Raw genomic sequence first — 17,927 nt, 5'->3', positions numbered from 1 at the left:
GGACGAGCCGTTGGGGGGTTGTCCGATCAAGACGAACAAGGTTTACACGTTTGAAGGTGTTGGTTTGGCGCCGATGGAGAAATGCTGGGCTGTTGCTGTTTAAATTGCATGTTAGACCGCAGTCCTAGTCTTTGTTTTTGGTAGTGAGATATGCATTTGGAATGGGAAGAATATTCTGAGCTGTGCCAAGAGAGTAGTCATTAGGCATCTGGAATGCCTCGCAAGAGTACTAGGGTAGTAATGTCAAGGAGCTGATGAATACCTACGATGTCCACATTGAGCTGTCTCCTTAGGATCAGGAGCTGGACATCACCAAGGCCACTGGTGCCTGAGCGAACATCGGAGAAGCCAGGATTGCAATTGCCAAGAGGATCGAAGAGCTCGAGGCTGATCGCAAGAGTACTATATGACATGTGCCAGCTGAATCCGACAAACTTCATGAAGTTGAACGGTGACATGGAAGAGGAACACTCGACGAATCTCTGAGAGTGGTTCGATGGAATCGGAATGGTGATTGGTGGCTAAGGTTACTCAACACATGGAAACGACTTTGGATAGAAGGTTACGTGCAATGGAAGGATGTTAGTTACTATCTGGAAGATACTCCGGTTTTTGGTCTTGCCGGTTGATTGGGAGATTTCGTTCAATGGACAACCCTACAAATAACTCGTTCGGGGCTCGAAATCCAGTTTCGTTCGAGGGAATTTCTATTGGAACACAAACACAAAGCGGCATTCTGACAGACTCAAGCGGCAAGGAGGTAGGTGAATCATCTTAGAGCAGGGAAAGAAGTAAGGAATAGATTAGTACGCATTTGCAAAGGAAAAGAAAATCTTTGTCTTAGAATGTAAAATAGTCCTAGGGATACTCTTTACGCTAGCCAAATGCCTACTGCAAGTTTTTCTTTGCTTCACAAATAAAAACTTAATTTAAGGGGGGGCGGATGTAGCGGTCCTGCCGACCGAAAGAAGCATTCCCCTCCCCTTATCGAATAATTCGAAAGATCAATGATCACCATTGATCTAGGAAAGAACCCTTTTATTTTTTCGATGATGTTCCACGCAAGTTGGTGGATTTCATCAGATGTGGGTTTTCACTGTTAACTAGAAAACAAGCGATGTAAGCAGAAGACAAGAACCTTACTGCTTGTTGCTCGTTAACGTGCTCCAATGCCGGAGAATGTTTTTGTTTTAATTTTTGTTTGTGTGTCACCCGACAGCGCTGACTGAACGCCCCAACAAGGTCTCGGTCACATGGCTGCACTAACTGAGCCAGAGCAACGCTCGTTCTGGCTTTTCTCTTTATCTCTTTATTTTCAGATTGGGAGATTGAGTTCCCCGCGGGAGCGCGATAAAACGCCCCGATCGCTGGCGGCGGGGGTTGCAGTTCTGACGGTTCGTGGACGTTGCAGTTCTGACGATGTACGACGCGTTCTGTTCTGACGGTCCCCAGTTCGGACGAGGTGTGCCGTTCGTTTTCGACATTTTCGTTCAAAGTTCAGTGGGCATTTTCCGCCAAATTGACGAGCGGGCCAATTCGGGTCGAGAGTGTTTGATAGTGATATAAGGTGGATAAAGTATAGGTGGATAAAATATATTTCGGGAAATCGGTGGAACCACCCACATACGCGATCAGAATCGAGGGAAAAGTGAAAGTGTCTCCATCGATTCCTTAAGAACGATTCTAAGGGCGGAAAGCTAGTGAATTGTGACGACTTTTTAATCCCTTTTAATTTAATTTTAATTAATAATTTAAGCTAGTGAATTGTGACGACTTTTTAATAAATTGTGGAGAAAATTGTGAGAAGAAACAGATTAATCAATATTCCGAAAAAACCAGTGACCTAGCCGGGGGGCCCGCTACAGGTGGCCAAAGCTGGAAGGATACGCTGTGCGGGGCATGTTGCAAGAATGCCGGACAACAGCCCTGTAAAGATGGTGTTCGCTTCGAATCCGGTCGGAACAAATAGGGGTGGGGCGCAGCGAGCTAGGTAGATTGAAAAAGTGCACCAGGACCTGGAGAGCGTGGGTCGCAGTCGAAATGGAGAGAAGTGGCCATGAACCGAGTAAATTGGCGAAATATTTTTGGAGAGGTTTTATCAAGTGAATTGATGTATGTAGAACCAAATAAATAAAAATAATAATCATAAACTTACCTCAAGGAGCGAAATTCCTGACAATCTTTTTAATACTTACCACACCTTAAATGCTCAAACATGCAATCAAGAATTTGTCTACAAGGATCTGTTAGTCACCACAACATCTCCTCCCACCATGCAGTCATCAAACAAAAAACCAATGAATGTTTTCACAGTTTTGAATTTTTATTACTCCTCAGCCTACTTCTACCCGACTTAAAAAAGACCCACCCCTTACAACCTACCATGGCACACTTGACCTTATTTCTCAACCGCTCACCCGACGAAGCCGCAGCCAATAGGCACAAAAATTCCCGACTCAAAAATAACTCGGCGACCGACACCGGGCAGCAGCAGCCGTCACGGTCCGTTTATTTCACGCTCTCAGTTTCCGTTTTCGTTTTCCGGGTACTCGTCCTCGTACTCCTCCGGTTCCCCGGGGGCTCCATCGTCCTCCTCCTCGCCGTATTCGCTCTCGTTCTCCGTTCCCGTCACGTCCGGTAGATAGTCCTTGTGAGGTGGCGCTGGCATGGCCGGTTCCTGATACTGAAAGTGCAACTCACGAAAAATGCGAACTTGGACAAATGGTTCGTGAATGGGACGGATCTTACCACTTTGGGTGCTCTCCAACCGCATCCGGGCAGCGGCAGGCCATCCATTCCCAGTGGACACGGTGCATCCAGGCCTGGAACGCCCTGGTCACCTTTGTCTCCGCGGTCTCCCTTGCGTCCACGCTTCCCGATGGGACCCGGTTCGCCTTTGGTTCCCTTCTCACCCAGGGGTCCCTCGTGACCCGGAATGCCGTCCGTCCCCTAGAGAAGAATAGTTCCGTAGAAACGAAAGTGGGAAAATGCGCGGACACAGAGGTGAGGGGAAAGGGAAGCATGCCGGATGAATGAAACACAAGCACAGATTGAAATGAATTGGTTCTGTATTTTTTGTACACGAGTTTTCGTATTTACAGAAGAATATTTTGTTGAACAATTACACTAGAAGGAGATGACTATAGGATGCTTGCTGCAGTTTCATAAATATTTGTATCGAGCATTTTCGTTGTTTGTTTTCAACAGCCTTTCTATGTACAAAAGTTGTTTTAAGTATCTGGATAGCGCCAAGCATCCGCCGACCCCTCGTCAAGTTCCGTTTTGATGCTCTCGCAGTTGGCCTTGATCCAGAATTGGCGGTCTCCATGGATGACAGTGGTTCTTGGTTTTGTTTGGATTCGACAGTTCAAGTGCTGTCAATTAGTTTTCCGCTCGCTGCACGAGTCAAGGCCAACTTGTGTCTTCGAGTGTTCTCCCCTCTCATCATTCGGGGGAAGAAAGGAATCGGGGTTTCGGATGGCTTCCGTGCAAGTCAACCGCGTGGTTGGAAATTGGACGGAAGACTGGCAGAATCAATCTTCAATAGGCACAATCTCTCTCTCTGCTGGCTTATTGCTGCTTAAGTGGATGCAGGGATGGAACAGATAGAAAGAACATTCATCATCCGGAGACCGGAGAAGTGATGGCAAGGGGGAACAGAGGCAGACAGGGATTCAATTTAGAGACACTTGACGCGATAGATGGTCGCTCTTGGCAGAGATGATGATTGCTTGGAGTAGACAGTGTGAGGAGTATTATACACAGCATTGGTAATATCAGTATGGGCACTCTCAAACGAATGGTTTCTCGCAAAACGTGCTTATACAAGAGAGGATATTTACAGGCAATCCGGGATCACCTCTTTCTCCTTTGATGCCGGTTTCACCTTGGGCGCCTTTCATTCCATCCAAACCAGGTGGTCCCTAGTAATCGAGGAGGGATAGACAAGAAGAGTTTTCATCAGTTTATACGATTTGCCACTCATCATCAGTTGTTCATGGTTAAGTCATCGTTTAGTGCAAGTTCAAAGTCTACGTTTGGTCATAATTGATGTTAGATCGAACCAGAGTTAGTAGCCTCATGCAATCCAAGGCACCCTTGCCCAATTTTGTTAGTAAAATCGATGCTGTCATAATCGCACAGCTTGCTCCGATAATCTTCTCGATTTGAGTTTCTTCCAACCATGCAATGCAGAGCTAATCTCTCAGCAGGCGAATTAATGCAAGCAGAAGTTCTTTCTTCTAAATTCCACAATTTACAGCATACCTTTCCCTGTTTCTCGACAACATACAGTCATCTCTCCCTTACTCGATATTGAAGGGACCATCGAGTTAGGGAGGTATCGAGTTACAGAACACAAAAGCAGTGCAACTGCGTTCCAAGGGACCATCGAGTTAGCCATGAAAACCAACTTTTACTATGGTTCTCTAACTCGATATCGAGATACGGAATATCGAGTAAGGGAGAGTTAACTGTATTTTCAAATAGCTACAATTTTATCAACCCTTATACGATTTTTTAAACCTCAGTTGATTTAAAAAGAGTAGGTACCCATTATTTGGTCAAAAATTGGCCTTATAGAATTTGGAACCGTGTCGGAGACATTCCGGTTTGTACTGAGGTCACGGCAATGCCAGCTATGAGAACCGTCGTAGTTTTATGTAAAACGTGTGAAAATGATTGATTGTGATCATTTGAACACAATTCGAATGCAAATAGGACATTTACGTCAAAAACCATTGTTGCTGAGTAAAAACGCGCTTAATGCGGTGAAAACAGCAAAATGTACAATTTTCATCGAAGCATGCATGAAATATTTTTTTCGAAAAATGTCCTTCGTTTCTTTAGAGCAAGCATGCAGTAAAGCATACCGAGAAGCTACTTCAAAATCAAACATAAAATTGTGATGTGCGATAGGAGAGACTTGAGAATGAATAGAGTGAATATGAGGAACAAATGGTAAGATTAAGCAAATCTAACATACAGTAGATCAACACATTCACAGAATCACATTCGCTGCCCATAACTGCATAGGCGTAACATTTGCATTTTTGTCGATTTTCAAATAACTTCGCATTCAGCATGTTTTTTTTATACATTTTAAATTGTTTGTTCAAGAAAGCTTGGAGAAAATACCAAGTTGATTTGTCACTATAGATAAAATACGAATATACAGTAAACTCTTCCCTACTCTATCGATTATGTTAATCAATATTTTCCCTAGGTCGAAGAAATGCGAAAACAATTCAATATACCGCTTTTAGCATAGCATAGCATAGCATAGACTGACTGTACATGTCAATGGTTGCTACTCCGTGATTGGTCGGAACTGGTAAGAATTGCACTTCGATCCAAATGGATAAGGGATGGGAGTTTTCGCTTACTCTCGAAGTGCAATTTTAGCAGATCCCATATTATTGATCAATAACGGCGCCGGCCAAGTCCTTACAGTCAGTTGGGATGGGGAAGGATGTTAGGATGTAATGATTGTTGCTTCTAGAGACCAAGAATACCTCTGCATCTCCACAATCATTACGGGAAGGGTGTTTATTAGTGAGAGAGGAAAAAGATCTGGGAGTCACCTTTGGTCGGTGATGCGATCCATGGATAGGGAGGAAAAATACGATTTTTACTTAAAACTAGTTTTGCATTTTTGTCTTGCGATGAAAATATAATAGTAGAAGTTTGAAGAAATACGTCGACATTCAAAATATCGAACAGTTCAAAGGTTATTTTTAGGTAATAAAAGAAAAAAGAAGCTATGTATAATGAAACTATATAAAACAAAAATAAAAAAGGGTTAATGTCGACACTTGAAGTGACGAACCGTCCATAGTTTGTTTGAAAATTACACTAATGTTACGTTGCGACGATAAAAAAAAAATGCGTTATTAAGGTGAAGATGAATCGAAGCCAAACTTCAAATTTTCAAGAGCACAAATCTGGAGAACCGAACACCCGTTAAAGCTGAAAACTTAATCGATTGGTCAGCACCAACCAGCAATCAATCTCAACTAAACAGATGTTTAGTTCTCCAGATTTGTGCTCTTGAAAATTTGAGGGCTGGCTTCGATTCATCGTCACCTTAAAAGCATGAAACGAGCTCACCATTTGGTAATCTATCGTCGACTGAACAAGTATATCTTCTCGCACTCACACAACATGAATCACCCACGACGCCAGGACAAAACAAACAAAAACCCGATCTTTGACATTTCTGGACAAACATTTCAAAAGGGCACATCGACATTGGTAAACATTGGCTTTGCAAGCCGCTGTTGAGCCCAATTCAACTCCATCACGCTCACCAATACCACTATCAGGAAGAGCTAACACCAATCTTGCTGATAGTGGTGTTAGTTTGCGTGGGCGGGCTAAAAAGGGCTCAACAGCAACGTTACTGAAAAAACGCTCAAGACCTCTTGGGCCCTTTTCAAATGTTTGTCTAGATTTATCAACCGAATATTTTAGTTAAACATATTTTGGAAGCTTCAATTCAGGAGTTGGAGGGAATAAGTTAGTCACTGTTAAAAAAACTCTCGTAATTTCACTTAAAATATTTTTTCAGTATACATTATTACAATTGTTGAAAAAGTATTCGAAATTCGTTTATTTTTCACTGACATATTAATATAACGAAATTGACCCATTCTCGTCCCATCGAGGGGGTGACATCGGATCAATGGGCTCCGGGTCATTTAGCCGAATGCCGTTTGCCCAAACGCCATTTGACCGAAAGGGTCATTCGGCTGAATGCCGTTTGGCCGAATGCCGTTTGGCCGAAATTGAAAACAATGGTGCACTACAGTTACCATTCACTTGTAAAGAATTTAAAAGCTGAATTTCAAAGAACATATTCAGCTTATTCTTAGTCTAAGAAATAGTCTTCGGCACTGATTGCAAAACATCCTAAATGCAAATAATTTTTCACTTCTCTGCTAGCGGTAAAAGGTGCCAGCAGGGGTTTTCGCATTGCGTTTGTTGGCAGATTTTGACAGTAGCTAAAATGGTCTTCGACTTCAGCAGGATCAGTTTGCTTCGAGTCCTAGAATCGTAATGAGTAAATTATTTTATAGTTCTAGCAACCAGAAGTTTTGAGAAGTTCTTTTCACACAAGAGAATGACATTTTACATAAGTTAACCCTTGTGCTTAAAAATATTTTAAATAAGACTCTATGAACGTACTCTAAGTCTCAATTCCAATAACTATGAAACATATTTTTCTCTTGGAAGACCAGCATATGATCAAAAGAAATATCTTATGTAAGCAAATGTAATGCAAATTATCATTAAATCAGTATAACTCTAAAGAACTGCCGATGATTTAAAGAAGATAAAATTTTCAAGAAATATAAGCCAAATTCTTGCCAATAGTGATGAAACCACTAGGGCATAGATAGCCGTAGCGATAAACGCGCAGCTATTCAGCATGACCATTGTGAGGGTCGTGGGTTCGAATCCCACTGGTCGAGGATCTTATCGTGAAGGAAATTTTCTCGATTCCCAGGGCATAGAGTATCTTCGTACCTGCCATACGATATACACATGCAAAAATGGTCAATCGGCAAAGAAAGCCCTCAGTTAATAACTGTGGAAGTGCTCATAAGAACACTAATCTGAGAAGCAGGCTTTGTCCCAGTTGGGACGTAACGCCAGAAAGAAAGAAAGAATCTTTTGAACGGTTCAGTGGCTCAACGGATCGCTTAGGAAGAGCGTACTGAACCGAGCCAACGGGAAAAGGAGCGGTTTACTCTCTGTTGCGCGACATGCGTCGTAGCTTCGGTATCTTTCGCTCTCTCATTTTTCCCAAGAAACTCACGTTATACTCACTCGGCCGTTTTCTCCTACCTGAATCAAAAGAAGAAGCAAAATGTGTTAGAATTTCCACCACCTGCCGCTAGAGTGTCACCCAACGACAACATCAAGATAGAACGACCCATGTACTTTGCTTTTGACATTCTTTTGTATTTCCGTTTCCTTTTTCATTCTCGTTCATTCACTCGACTCTTGTGCAAATCGAATCGCTACAAATAGAAACGTTCCGCTGTAAATCTCATTTTATACCTGTTTATTGTCCGATTTTGCCCAACAAAATGTGTTTTACCATATAAGTGGGCACTGTATGTAACTGGGCGGGGCAAATTAGTTTTTTGGCCAACAGTCACAGCACGAGCTTTAGAATGAACGTCGACAAACTCAATAAAGAGTCAACTGAATGTCGTCTGATACGCATAAATGCATAAATCAGAATTCAGACATCGGATCATAAACTATTCATTTTGATCTTGTCTGCTATGTAGAATGTGACACACATACAATGAAAGCAGAACAGAAACAAACAAAACCGTAACGTTTCCTAGCGAAGCTATCGTGGTCAGTGGCATTCAATTGACATTTTTCTTTTCGACATTCGTTTGATCGCTCGTGTTGTGAATATTTAAGGGAAACGCTGCCGAATATCAGCGTAAACGTGTCGACTACCGTGATACAACGGAGCTACATGAGTGCCGTGGCGCGCAAAGCAAGGCAAGTGTTAAGCGTTATAATGAAGCCGAGAAACGAACGAAGCAGAAAAGAGGAAAAAATCGGTTCGTACTTTTTGACTGATCCGTGGTGATGTAATGAACCGACTCTCGCCAAAAAAGAGCCATGGATCACTCGTACTTTTGAGTGATCCGGATCTTTCGAACGGCTCTGATTCTTTTTGCCCGTCTCTATTTACAACTATGTTTTTTGTATAGTAAGACATTTAATTTTTAACGATTCACTACAGTCAAACGGGCACACAGAAACAGATGAAATCATTTGCTGTGGACACGAATTATGATATCTTTTAAAACAAAATATTGACTAACCCTTCAATAGGATTTTCCATATAAGTATGTATGGAAGTATCCCACAAGAAACCTTTAATGTCTGATAGAAATACCCAGATTCCGCTCAGTATCGTGAATACTCCGCTGAAAATTATCAAAAGCCAACTATACGAACAAAGAGTCCCGTAAAACCTCCAGAACCAGTTAGACGACCCAGCTAGAGATCGCCAGGATTTCGTATGGAATATTTTGATTTTTTCATGGAGCCCGCATCTTTGATTAAAAGCTTTATATGGTACGCAGTATACTTATGCCTGAGTACCACTAGTACAAAATGTAGGAGTTTGTATCGTATTTATTGAGCGCTTCACTGTCCTAATTTAGAAAAAAAGCTGTTCTCGCATTTGTCATTGTGACGCTATTGAACGGCGTGTCTAATTATTAATTATTTAAATGTGACATTTCTCAAATTTACTTAAATACGAATTCACTTGAAACACGTGTTTTATTTTTTGTGAATTTCCTTAAAAAGCTAAGATACACAACGTTTAACTTTATACGAAATTTATGATTGAAACTCTGTGAGAGTCATAGAGCTTTTGAAGCCCTAGTGTTCAAAAGAACTGTTCCAAAACTGAAGACTCATGGTTCTTATTGGAGTTCATCTACCGGCAAACTCAAGTGAGCTGGTTAAACAGCGTGAATGCATGAGAAAAGATGTTGGAACCCTCGTTGAGATACTCATAGAGATTACTAACTTCATGAAACGTTGCGGGCACACGATCGTCTCGAACTAAATAGAGGCATAGGGGATTTCTAGTAGTTGGTGCGATTAACCTTCCTTGTGCATTTGGGTCATTTTTAGCCAATAGGCACGGTAAATGAGCTGTAACTTTGTAGAGAAAACAGATAGAAATCTGACTTTTTCTAACTTCTGAAAACGAACATTTTCGGACCTCTAGGGGCGGCGCCACAAAAACAAGTGACACATTATACATTACTGGTCAAAGATGGCCCACGACTTTGAAACCCTCTCAAAAACCCATTTTTCAGCTTTATAAGAAAGACATGGAACTCTAAAATGGCACCCTGGAAATTGTTTGTGAGTATGACCATTCTGGGCACAAGGGCACAAGAGAACCTGTTTCAGGAGGAACTGGCGTATATCATATTCAGCAGTTTATACACATGTATATAACGATGGTTCAAATTTCATGGTTTTCATTCTGATTTACAAGAGCACCAAGATGACTAACATTTAGATTTCGAAGTATTCCGGAACCAGTTCCACTAGGATGTGGACATTTTTCAAACCATCATATAGTTCATATAGCTTGCGACGGCTCAAAATACACATTTCATCCAGATGTAAATGGACACCATGCCATACACCTGGCGTTACGCCCCTACTGGAACAAAGCCTGCTTCTCAGCTTAGTGTTCTCATGAGCACTTTCACAATTATTAACGGAGAGGTTTGCCATTTGACGATTTTTGCCTATGTATATCGTTCGGTAAGCACGATGATACTGTATGCCTGGGAAGTCGAGAAAGTTTCCAACTCGGAAAGATCGTCGACCGGCAGGATTCGAACCCATGCCCCTTATGTTTCAAATCAAACACAAATATATGTACCACATTTACTTGAATTATAATAAAATTTGTTATTTTGTTTACATGTACCTACTTCCCTCAGATTTTGTTGTATCACGAACAACAAATTTGAAAGAGCCTTTTCTAGTATAACTGATTTTGTTTTAATTATGTTATGATGTCCTTCGTCAACTCAAAGCGCATGAACAAAAATGAAACGAAATTTGATATTTGTAACGAATCTTAATATTATTGTGATATAATTTTATTTTAATCCACTGGGCGGGTACTGTGCACGTGCTGTAGCCTTATGTACTGGAGCTACAAGATCAGAGATAATCTCTACTGTAATCCTTACAGCGATTTCTCCCTGGAAGCACATTTTGTTCGCTACCAGACCGGTTCTCATAAGGCTCCAGAAATACCTTCAGCGGTCAATCAGGAATTTTGCCAGGAATTGCTCCAGGGATTTTTCCAGGATATTTCTACAGGAATTTCGCCAAGAGTTTCAGCCGAAATGTCTCTTCAGTGATTCCTCCATAGATTCTTTCAGTAAAATCTTTACTAGAATTTCTCCAAGGATTCCCCAGGGAACTTTTCCAGAGATATTCCTTCAAAATTTCTTTCAGACACCCGACCAGAATCACATAAAAAGATTATTACATATTGTGACAAAAGCTGTTAATAATAACAGAAGTTGCATTTGAAAGTAAGTTGTAAAAAACATCTAAAGTTATGAACAATATTAGCATTTGTTTTGTAATCATTGCTATAATTTTAATAGGATTTGTTATATTCTATATTTATTTGGTGTAAATTTTGTAATAATTTTCTTTATTTTAACAGAATCTACACTTTCCGCGTACAACTAACTCTGTGTCGCGCTAAATAAACGAAGGTCCAACTCTTGCAAAACAACAATGTAGACTGAAGACCTACTTCCCCATCTCCACGATCGAATGCCAACATAAGAATCCATCCCGTTTTTTCTTTCGCACTCCTTCCAGTTCGTTTCTCTTTCATGTAACTGCCGGCCAAGGCTGGTTCAATTCACTCTGCTACAGAGTACAATGCAAACACCTTGCTACCGGCTACCTTATCTTCTTCACGAGAATCGGTAGATTGTGCAGAACAGACTCACACATACAGCTCTTGTCATTCATTATCATTATCATCATTGATTCCATTTTGGCGCTGTTTCAACACTCCTAAAAAAATTCAGCTACCCGCGCAGCTCACAAGCACACTAAAATGTTTCAATCAAATTTACAGCTCATTCACTACAGTGATATAATAAAATCATATCAGATCTTTCGGGGATTTTTTCAGAGAATTTTCCCGGAAATTTCCTCCAGGTAGTTTTGCAACAGGATTTTTTCCGGGGATTTCTTCCAGAAATTCCTAAGGGAATTTCCTTCAAGAATGCCCCGGGGATTTCTTCCAAGAAATTTTCCGAGAATTTCAATGAAGTAATAATACAGGGATTTCCTCCATAGAATTCTGTGGGGATTTCTCCAGGAATTAATCGGGGAATTTCTCCCAAGAACTCCTCTTAAGGGTTTCACAACGAAAATCGAGGATCGAGGTCGAGGATATCCCTCAGCGATTTTCTATGGAGATATTCTACAAGAATTGCTCCGGGAATTCTTTTGGAGCTCCACCAGGAATTCCTTCAAATTTTCTTCTTAGTTTCTCCAGGAATATCTCTAGAGTTCGTCAAGCAATTACCCGAGAGTTCCTCTAGAAATGCCTCCAGAGTTCCTCCAGAAACTCATCCGGAGTTCCTCCATGAATCAATCCGTAGTTTTGCTAGGATTTCCTTTAGGAGATTTTCTAAGATTTTGTCCAGAGTTCCTACAGGAATTCCTGCAAAGTTCTCTGGGTATTCTTTCGGTGCTTCACCGGTTATTTCTTCTGAGCTGCTCAAGAAATTCTTTAGGAGTCCTTTCAGCAATTCTAATGAACTTAATCCAGCATATTCTCCGAAGTTCTTCCAAAGTTCCACCGGGAAGTACTTTGGATTTCCTTCTTAGCTCCTCTGGAATTGTTGCGTAGTTCTTTCAGGAATTCCTCCAGAAACTTTCCGGGTCTCCCCCATGAATTCCTCTGTAGGTCCTCGAGCAATTCTTCCAGAGTTCCTTTAACAATTTCTCCGGAGTTTCTCCTGAAGTTTTGGAGAAACTTCGAAGGATATGCTGGATAAAATTCAAAAGAATTGGTGGAAGAACTTCAAAGGAATTTCTCGAGAAAGTCAGGAGGAATCACTGAAGGAATTCTGGACAAAATCCTAGAAAATCTACGAAAGAAAATCCTGGAGTAACTACGAAGCAATTCCTGCAGGAACTTAGGAGGTATTGCTGGAGAAACTCCGGGGTAATTGCATGACGACCTCCGAAGAAATTCCTAGAGAAACTAAGATGGAAATTCGAGTTCCCACCTTTGCAAAGAAACTCCGGAGGGACTTTCTAGGAATTACTGGATGAAATTCAGAAGAATCGCTTGAGGAATTCCTGGAAGAAATCTAGTAGAATTCCCGGTAGAAATCCAAAGGACGTTCCGAGGAATTTCTGGATGAAATTCAGAAGAATTGCCGGTGGAAATCCGAAAGAATTTCTTTAAAAAAACACCGACACGGTAATGCTTCCCGAGGACAATTGGAAGCACCACACTAGACAACGGACTAGCATGCAACGCTCAGTGGCATAGTTGAAATACGTTCCTGACGAAAAGTTTTCCGGACTGAAGCGGGAATGGAACTCACACTCCTTGACTCAATGCGGCTAAATGTTTTGTAACACTAACCACACGGCCACGAAGCCCACATGAAGGACGTAAGAAGAAAAGGAGGAATTTTTGGTGGAAATCCCTGAAAAAAATCCTCGGCTCCAGAGGAAATTCTTGTGAAAACCTCAAGAGGAGTTCTTGGGAGATCCCTTATGGATTTTTTGAAAAACTCACCGGAGGAATTTCTGGGGAAAATCTCGGGATAAATTCCTGGTGGAAATCCCCGAAGGAGTTCATGTAACTAATTCCCGGAGGATTTTCTGAAGGAAAAATTGCTGTAGGAATTCCTGGAGGAATTTCTGGAGCAAATCTCCACAGCAATCCCAGGTGCAAATCCCCAAAGAACCTCCTGGAGGAATTCACCGGAAAAATTCTCTGGAAAAATCCCCGAAACAATTTCTGCAGAAAATCCTCGGAGGAATTTCTTAATGAATTTCTGGATGAAATATCCAGATGATATTCTGGACGAAATCAAATCCCCAGAGAAACTCCTAAAGGAAATTTCCGGATAAGTTCTCATAAAAATCTCCGGAGGTATTTTTAAATGAAATCCCTGGAAAAATCTTTGAATGTGCTTCTAGAGTAAATTCCCGGAAGAATTTCTGGATGAAATCCGCGGAGGAATTGCTATTGGAAATCCCCTTAAAAATACTGGAGAAAAATCTGGAGGAGTTCTTGGCGGGAAATCCCTGGACGAATTCTTTGAAAAAATCCCCGGAGGATTTTCTAGATCATATCACCAGAGGAGTTTCTGGGGAATATCCTAGATGAACTTCCTGGAGGAAATCTCCGGAGCAATTCCTGAAGGAAATCCCCGGAAGAATTTCTAGACGAAATCTCTAGAGTAATAGCTATTGAAAATCCCCTGAGAAATTCGTGGAGAGAATTCCCGGAGGAGTTCCTGATGATATGGCCGGAAGAATTCCTAGATAAAATCCCCGGATTCCTGGTTTAAATCCTAAGAGTAGTTGCTGGAGGAAATCTCCGAATGAATTGTCTGAAAAAATTCTCGAAATAATTTCTGGAGAATATCCTGAGTTCTTGAGGAATTCCAGGAGGAAATTTTCCGGAAAATTATCTGGCGCAAATCTCCAGAGATATTCCAGGAAACTTCCGAAAAAATCCTGGTGTAATTCCCCAGAAAAATTTCTGTGGAAAATCCTAACAGGAATTCTTGAAGGAAATCCCTGGAGAAATTTCTGAACGATAACCACAGAGAAAAAAATCTGAAGGAAATACATACCCGAAGGGATTCATCGAGCACATCCTCAGAGGAATTCCTGGTGGAAATTCTGTTGGACACATCGGGGGAACTTCAGAAGAATTCTTGGAAGGGTACCTGGAGATATCTGTAGGCAGACTTCGTTGTGGACTCCTCGAATGTATTCCCGTGCAAATTCGTGATGGAATCCTTGCACGAATTCCCAAAGGTTTCCCCTGAGAAAAACCCTGATAATTCCTGAAGGTGTCCTGTATGATTTCCTGAAGGAGTCCCCGAATGAATTTTTTTATTCATTTATTTTCGTCAACCGACGTAGACTAGTACATTTTACATAAACATATTTTTTATTTATTTCTTAATGCTAGTATGACTTACGAAATTTATAGAAAATATTCAAAAAAAAAAAATGCGGTTTAAGTAATGTATATTTCATTTTATTTTATTTCGAATGGATTTAAAGTATGTTTTTAGATTTTGCCGTGACATGGTAATCTTCTGTTCTAATCTTGTTTTCTTCTGTTCTAATCTTGTTTTCTTTTCTGGTCGGGGACTCTTCTAGGAAAATTTTTACAGGGATTTTTTTTAAAAGTTTTAATGAAACAATTTCTTCAAGGATAACTCCAGATATTTCTCCAGAATATTATCTGGTAGTCTTTTCGAGATTCTTCTACGAATTATTCCTGAGATTTTCCTCATAGATTACTCCAGAAATTCTCCTAGAGAAATTCATCTAGGGATTCTACAAGATATGACTTCATGAATTCCTTGTCCTCATAGTCTTCAAGAGTTTACTTTAGGAATTCTCTTTGGCATGCATCTAGGAATCGCTATGTGAATTCTTCTAAGGATTTTTTCAGGTAATCTTCCAGGGATTCTCCTTCAAATTTCCCCAAAAACTCCTCCAGAGAATTCTTCGAGAATTTCTCTAGATATTCCTACATAGATTTACCCATGAATTGCTCCAGAGATTTCATCAAAATAAATAAGAATTCATCCAGAATTTCATCTTCAATTGTTTTTAGGGATATCTCTATGAACTTCTTACCTAGAGAAGTTTAAAAAAAAACCTAGATGAGCTCCTGAAGAGATTTCTGAAACTTTTTTTTTTCAAAAAAAAAAAAGACACCTGCACGTAAATGCTTTGACGATTTGTCCTTTGAAAGAAGCACCACAGCGGAGAACGGACTAGCATGTAACGCCCAACTTCACAATCGAAACACGCTCCAGACGAAAAGTTTTCTGAGCTGAAGTGGGATTCGAACCCGCACTCCTTGGTCGATGCGGCTAAAAGCTTTGTAATTCTAGAAAAAAAAAAATGTAGAGTAACCCCTTGAGGAATCCCCGACTAAATTCCTGAAAAAATCGCTTTCTGGATTTCGCTTCGGAAATTTCTGGATGAATTCATGAAAAAACCGCTGCCTTTGGGCTAGGATGTATTTTATACCAACGGCTTTTTTTATAATAACGACAGCGTAGACGAAAAGCATATCGTGGCGCAAATATCGACTCCGACCACTACCTGGTAATGGCAAAGCTGCGCCTAAAACTCTCCGTCGTTAACAACGTACGGTACCGACGCCCGCCACGGTATGACCTTGAGCAACTGAAACGGCCGGATGTCGCGCGGGCAGTAATGATGCTGCAAGATACTCGATAGATCGTGGAACGTTATAGACAGAAGCGAAAGCATCAGACCCGTCTGTTCCTGGAGAAGAAGCGCCGCCCGGAGAAGACGGAATGCGGAGAAATGGAGCTGTTGCACTGCACTCAAGAAACGCGAAAGTTCTATCGAAAACTCAACGCATCCCGCCGAGGCTTCGTGCCGCGAGCCGAAATGTAAATGAAAAAGATGGGAACATTTTGACAGACACGATGTGATCGAATGGTGGAAGCAACACTACAACGAACACTTGAATGGCACTGAGGGCACAGGCACGGAGGCTCAAGGCAGCGGAAGGAATGTAGGACAATAGCAAGCAACCGGCTCCCACTTTGAGGGAAATTAACCTTCATCCAGCCAACATACTTTTCACATGCAAAAACTACACTAAAATGTGCATAACTTTTTTGTTTCTCGATGGATTTTGTTGAAATTTTCAGAACTTCCCGAAAAACTCTTCTAGTTTAGGACACTTGGGAATATGGTCCACGTGGTTCCGGAGTTATTCCGGATTGTCTTGGGGTACCAAAATTGGCCACATCGTCCATTCATCGGATATCTCAAAACCCAGATGAACTAGAAGGTTGATGTCTTCGGCAAAGTTGTTCAGCAAACTACCCAAACAACCAGAAATCGCATGAAAGTTCACGTCACAACTCGTTTATTCATACTAATTACATCAAACCCGCAAAACACCATGGATAAACTCGTCAGATTGATGAGCTTCCTCGCATAAAACACTTCTTTTCTGAGTTCATTTGTACATTTTGTTTCGTCTCGTACACTCGTACAAAGTAAGTCGAATCAATTCGTAGCAGCTGTCAAATCATCATTTGTTATCATAAGCTAAGTCGCATAAGATCACAGGTTAGTTCTGTAGAATATTTTTACACTCGCATTGTATGTTATTATTCATCACATAATATATGCACGCATATCGCCTCCACTTTTGTACGTAGAAGGCCTTTTCGCGACATCTTATAAGTGAAATGTTGCACATACAAGGCCTCCAGGTGATTTCATTATACGTACATTTTGGTTGTCTGGGTAAGGGCTATCCGTCAGTAACAATCTTAATTGGGAATTTATCCGCTAGGTGGCGCTAGTTACAAATTTTTTCAATCTTCTATATCTCAAGATCCTGATGAGCTAGAAGGTTGGTGTCTTCGGCAAAGTTGTTCATCAGACTAAGGGCTATCTGGCAATAACAAAATTAGTTGAGAATTTCTCCGCTAGGTGGCGCTAGTAACAAATTTTCTTCAATCTTTTATATCTAAAGATCCTGATGAGCTAGAAGGTTGGTGTCTTCGGCGAAGTTGTTCAGCAGACCCTAAGCTATCTGGCAGTAACAATCTTAATTGAGAATTTATCCGATAGGTGGCGCCAGTTACAATGTTTCTTCAATCTTCTATATCTCAAGATACTGATGAGCTAGAAGGTTGGTGTCTTCGGCAAAGTTGTTCATCAGACTAAGGGCTATCTGACAATAACAAAATCAGTTAATAATTTCTCTGCTAGGTGGCGCCAGTTACAATTTTTCTTCAATCTTCTTTATCTCAAGATCCTGATGAGCCTGAAGGTTGGTGTCTTCGGCAAAGGTGTTTAGCAGACTAAGAGCTATCTGGCAATAACAAAATTAGTTTAGATTTTCTCCGCTAGGTGGCACTAGTTACAAATTTTCTTCGATCTTCTATATTTTAAGATCCTGGAGAGCTAGAAGGTTGGAGTCTTCGGTAAAGTTGTTCAGCAGACCAAGAGTTATCCGTCGGTAACAATCTTAATTGGGAATTTATCCGCTAGGTGGCGCTAGTTACAAATTTTCTTCAATCTTCTATATCTCAAGATCCTGGTGG

The 17,927-nt window shown here is 41.0% G+C and overlaps 1 protein-coding gene across 7 annotated transcripts in view; it reads right to left on the bottom strand.

Moving 5' to 3' along the window:
- Positions 1 to 2,304: 2,304 nt before the first annotated feature.
- Positions 2,305 to 17,927, bottom strand: part of LOC110674205 (collagen alpha chain CG42342) — a 658,184-nt gene continuing 642,561 nt past the window's right edge. For 5 of the 7 annotated variants that reach the window (XM_021838251.1, XM_021838253.1, XM_021838255.1 and 2 more), the window contains 3 exons: positions 3,843 to 3,923; positions 2,749 to 2,949; positions 2,305 to 2,683 (listed from right to left, as the gene is read on the bottom strand). In XM_021838251.1, the coding sequence (XP_021693943.1) occupies positions 2,522 to 2,683; positions 2,749 to 2,949; positions 3,843 to 3,923 (444 nt within the window). In that variant the 3' untranslated portion in view covers positions 2,305 to 2,521. Of the gene's footprint in view, positions 2,684 to 2,748; positions 2,950 to 3,050; positions 3,924 to 17,927 lie in introns of those variants that run through there. The other 2 variants (XM_021838254.1, XM_021838257.1) reach the window with 2 other exon arrangements.

The sequence above is a fragment of the Aedes aegypti genome, chromosome 1, assembly GCF_002204515.2.
Source record: "Aedes aegypti strain LVP_AGWG chromosome 1, AaegL5.0 Primary Assembly, whole genome shotgun sequence".
NCBI classification, from domain to species: Eukaryota; Metazoa; Arthropoda; class Insecta; order Diptera; family Culicidae; genus Aedes; species Aedes aegypti.
Note: the sequence above shows the minus strand (reverse complement) of the source record. Positions and strands in the feature narration are given on the sequence as shown.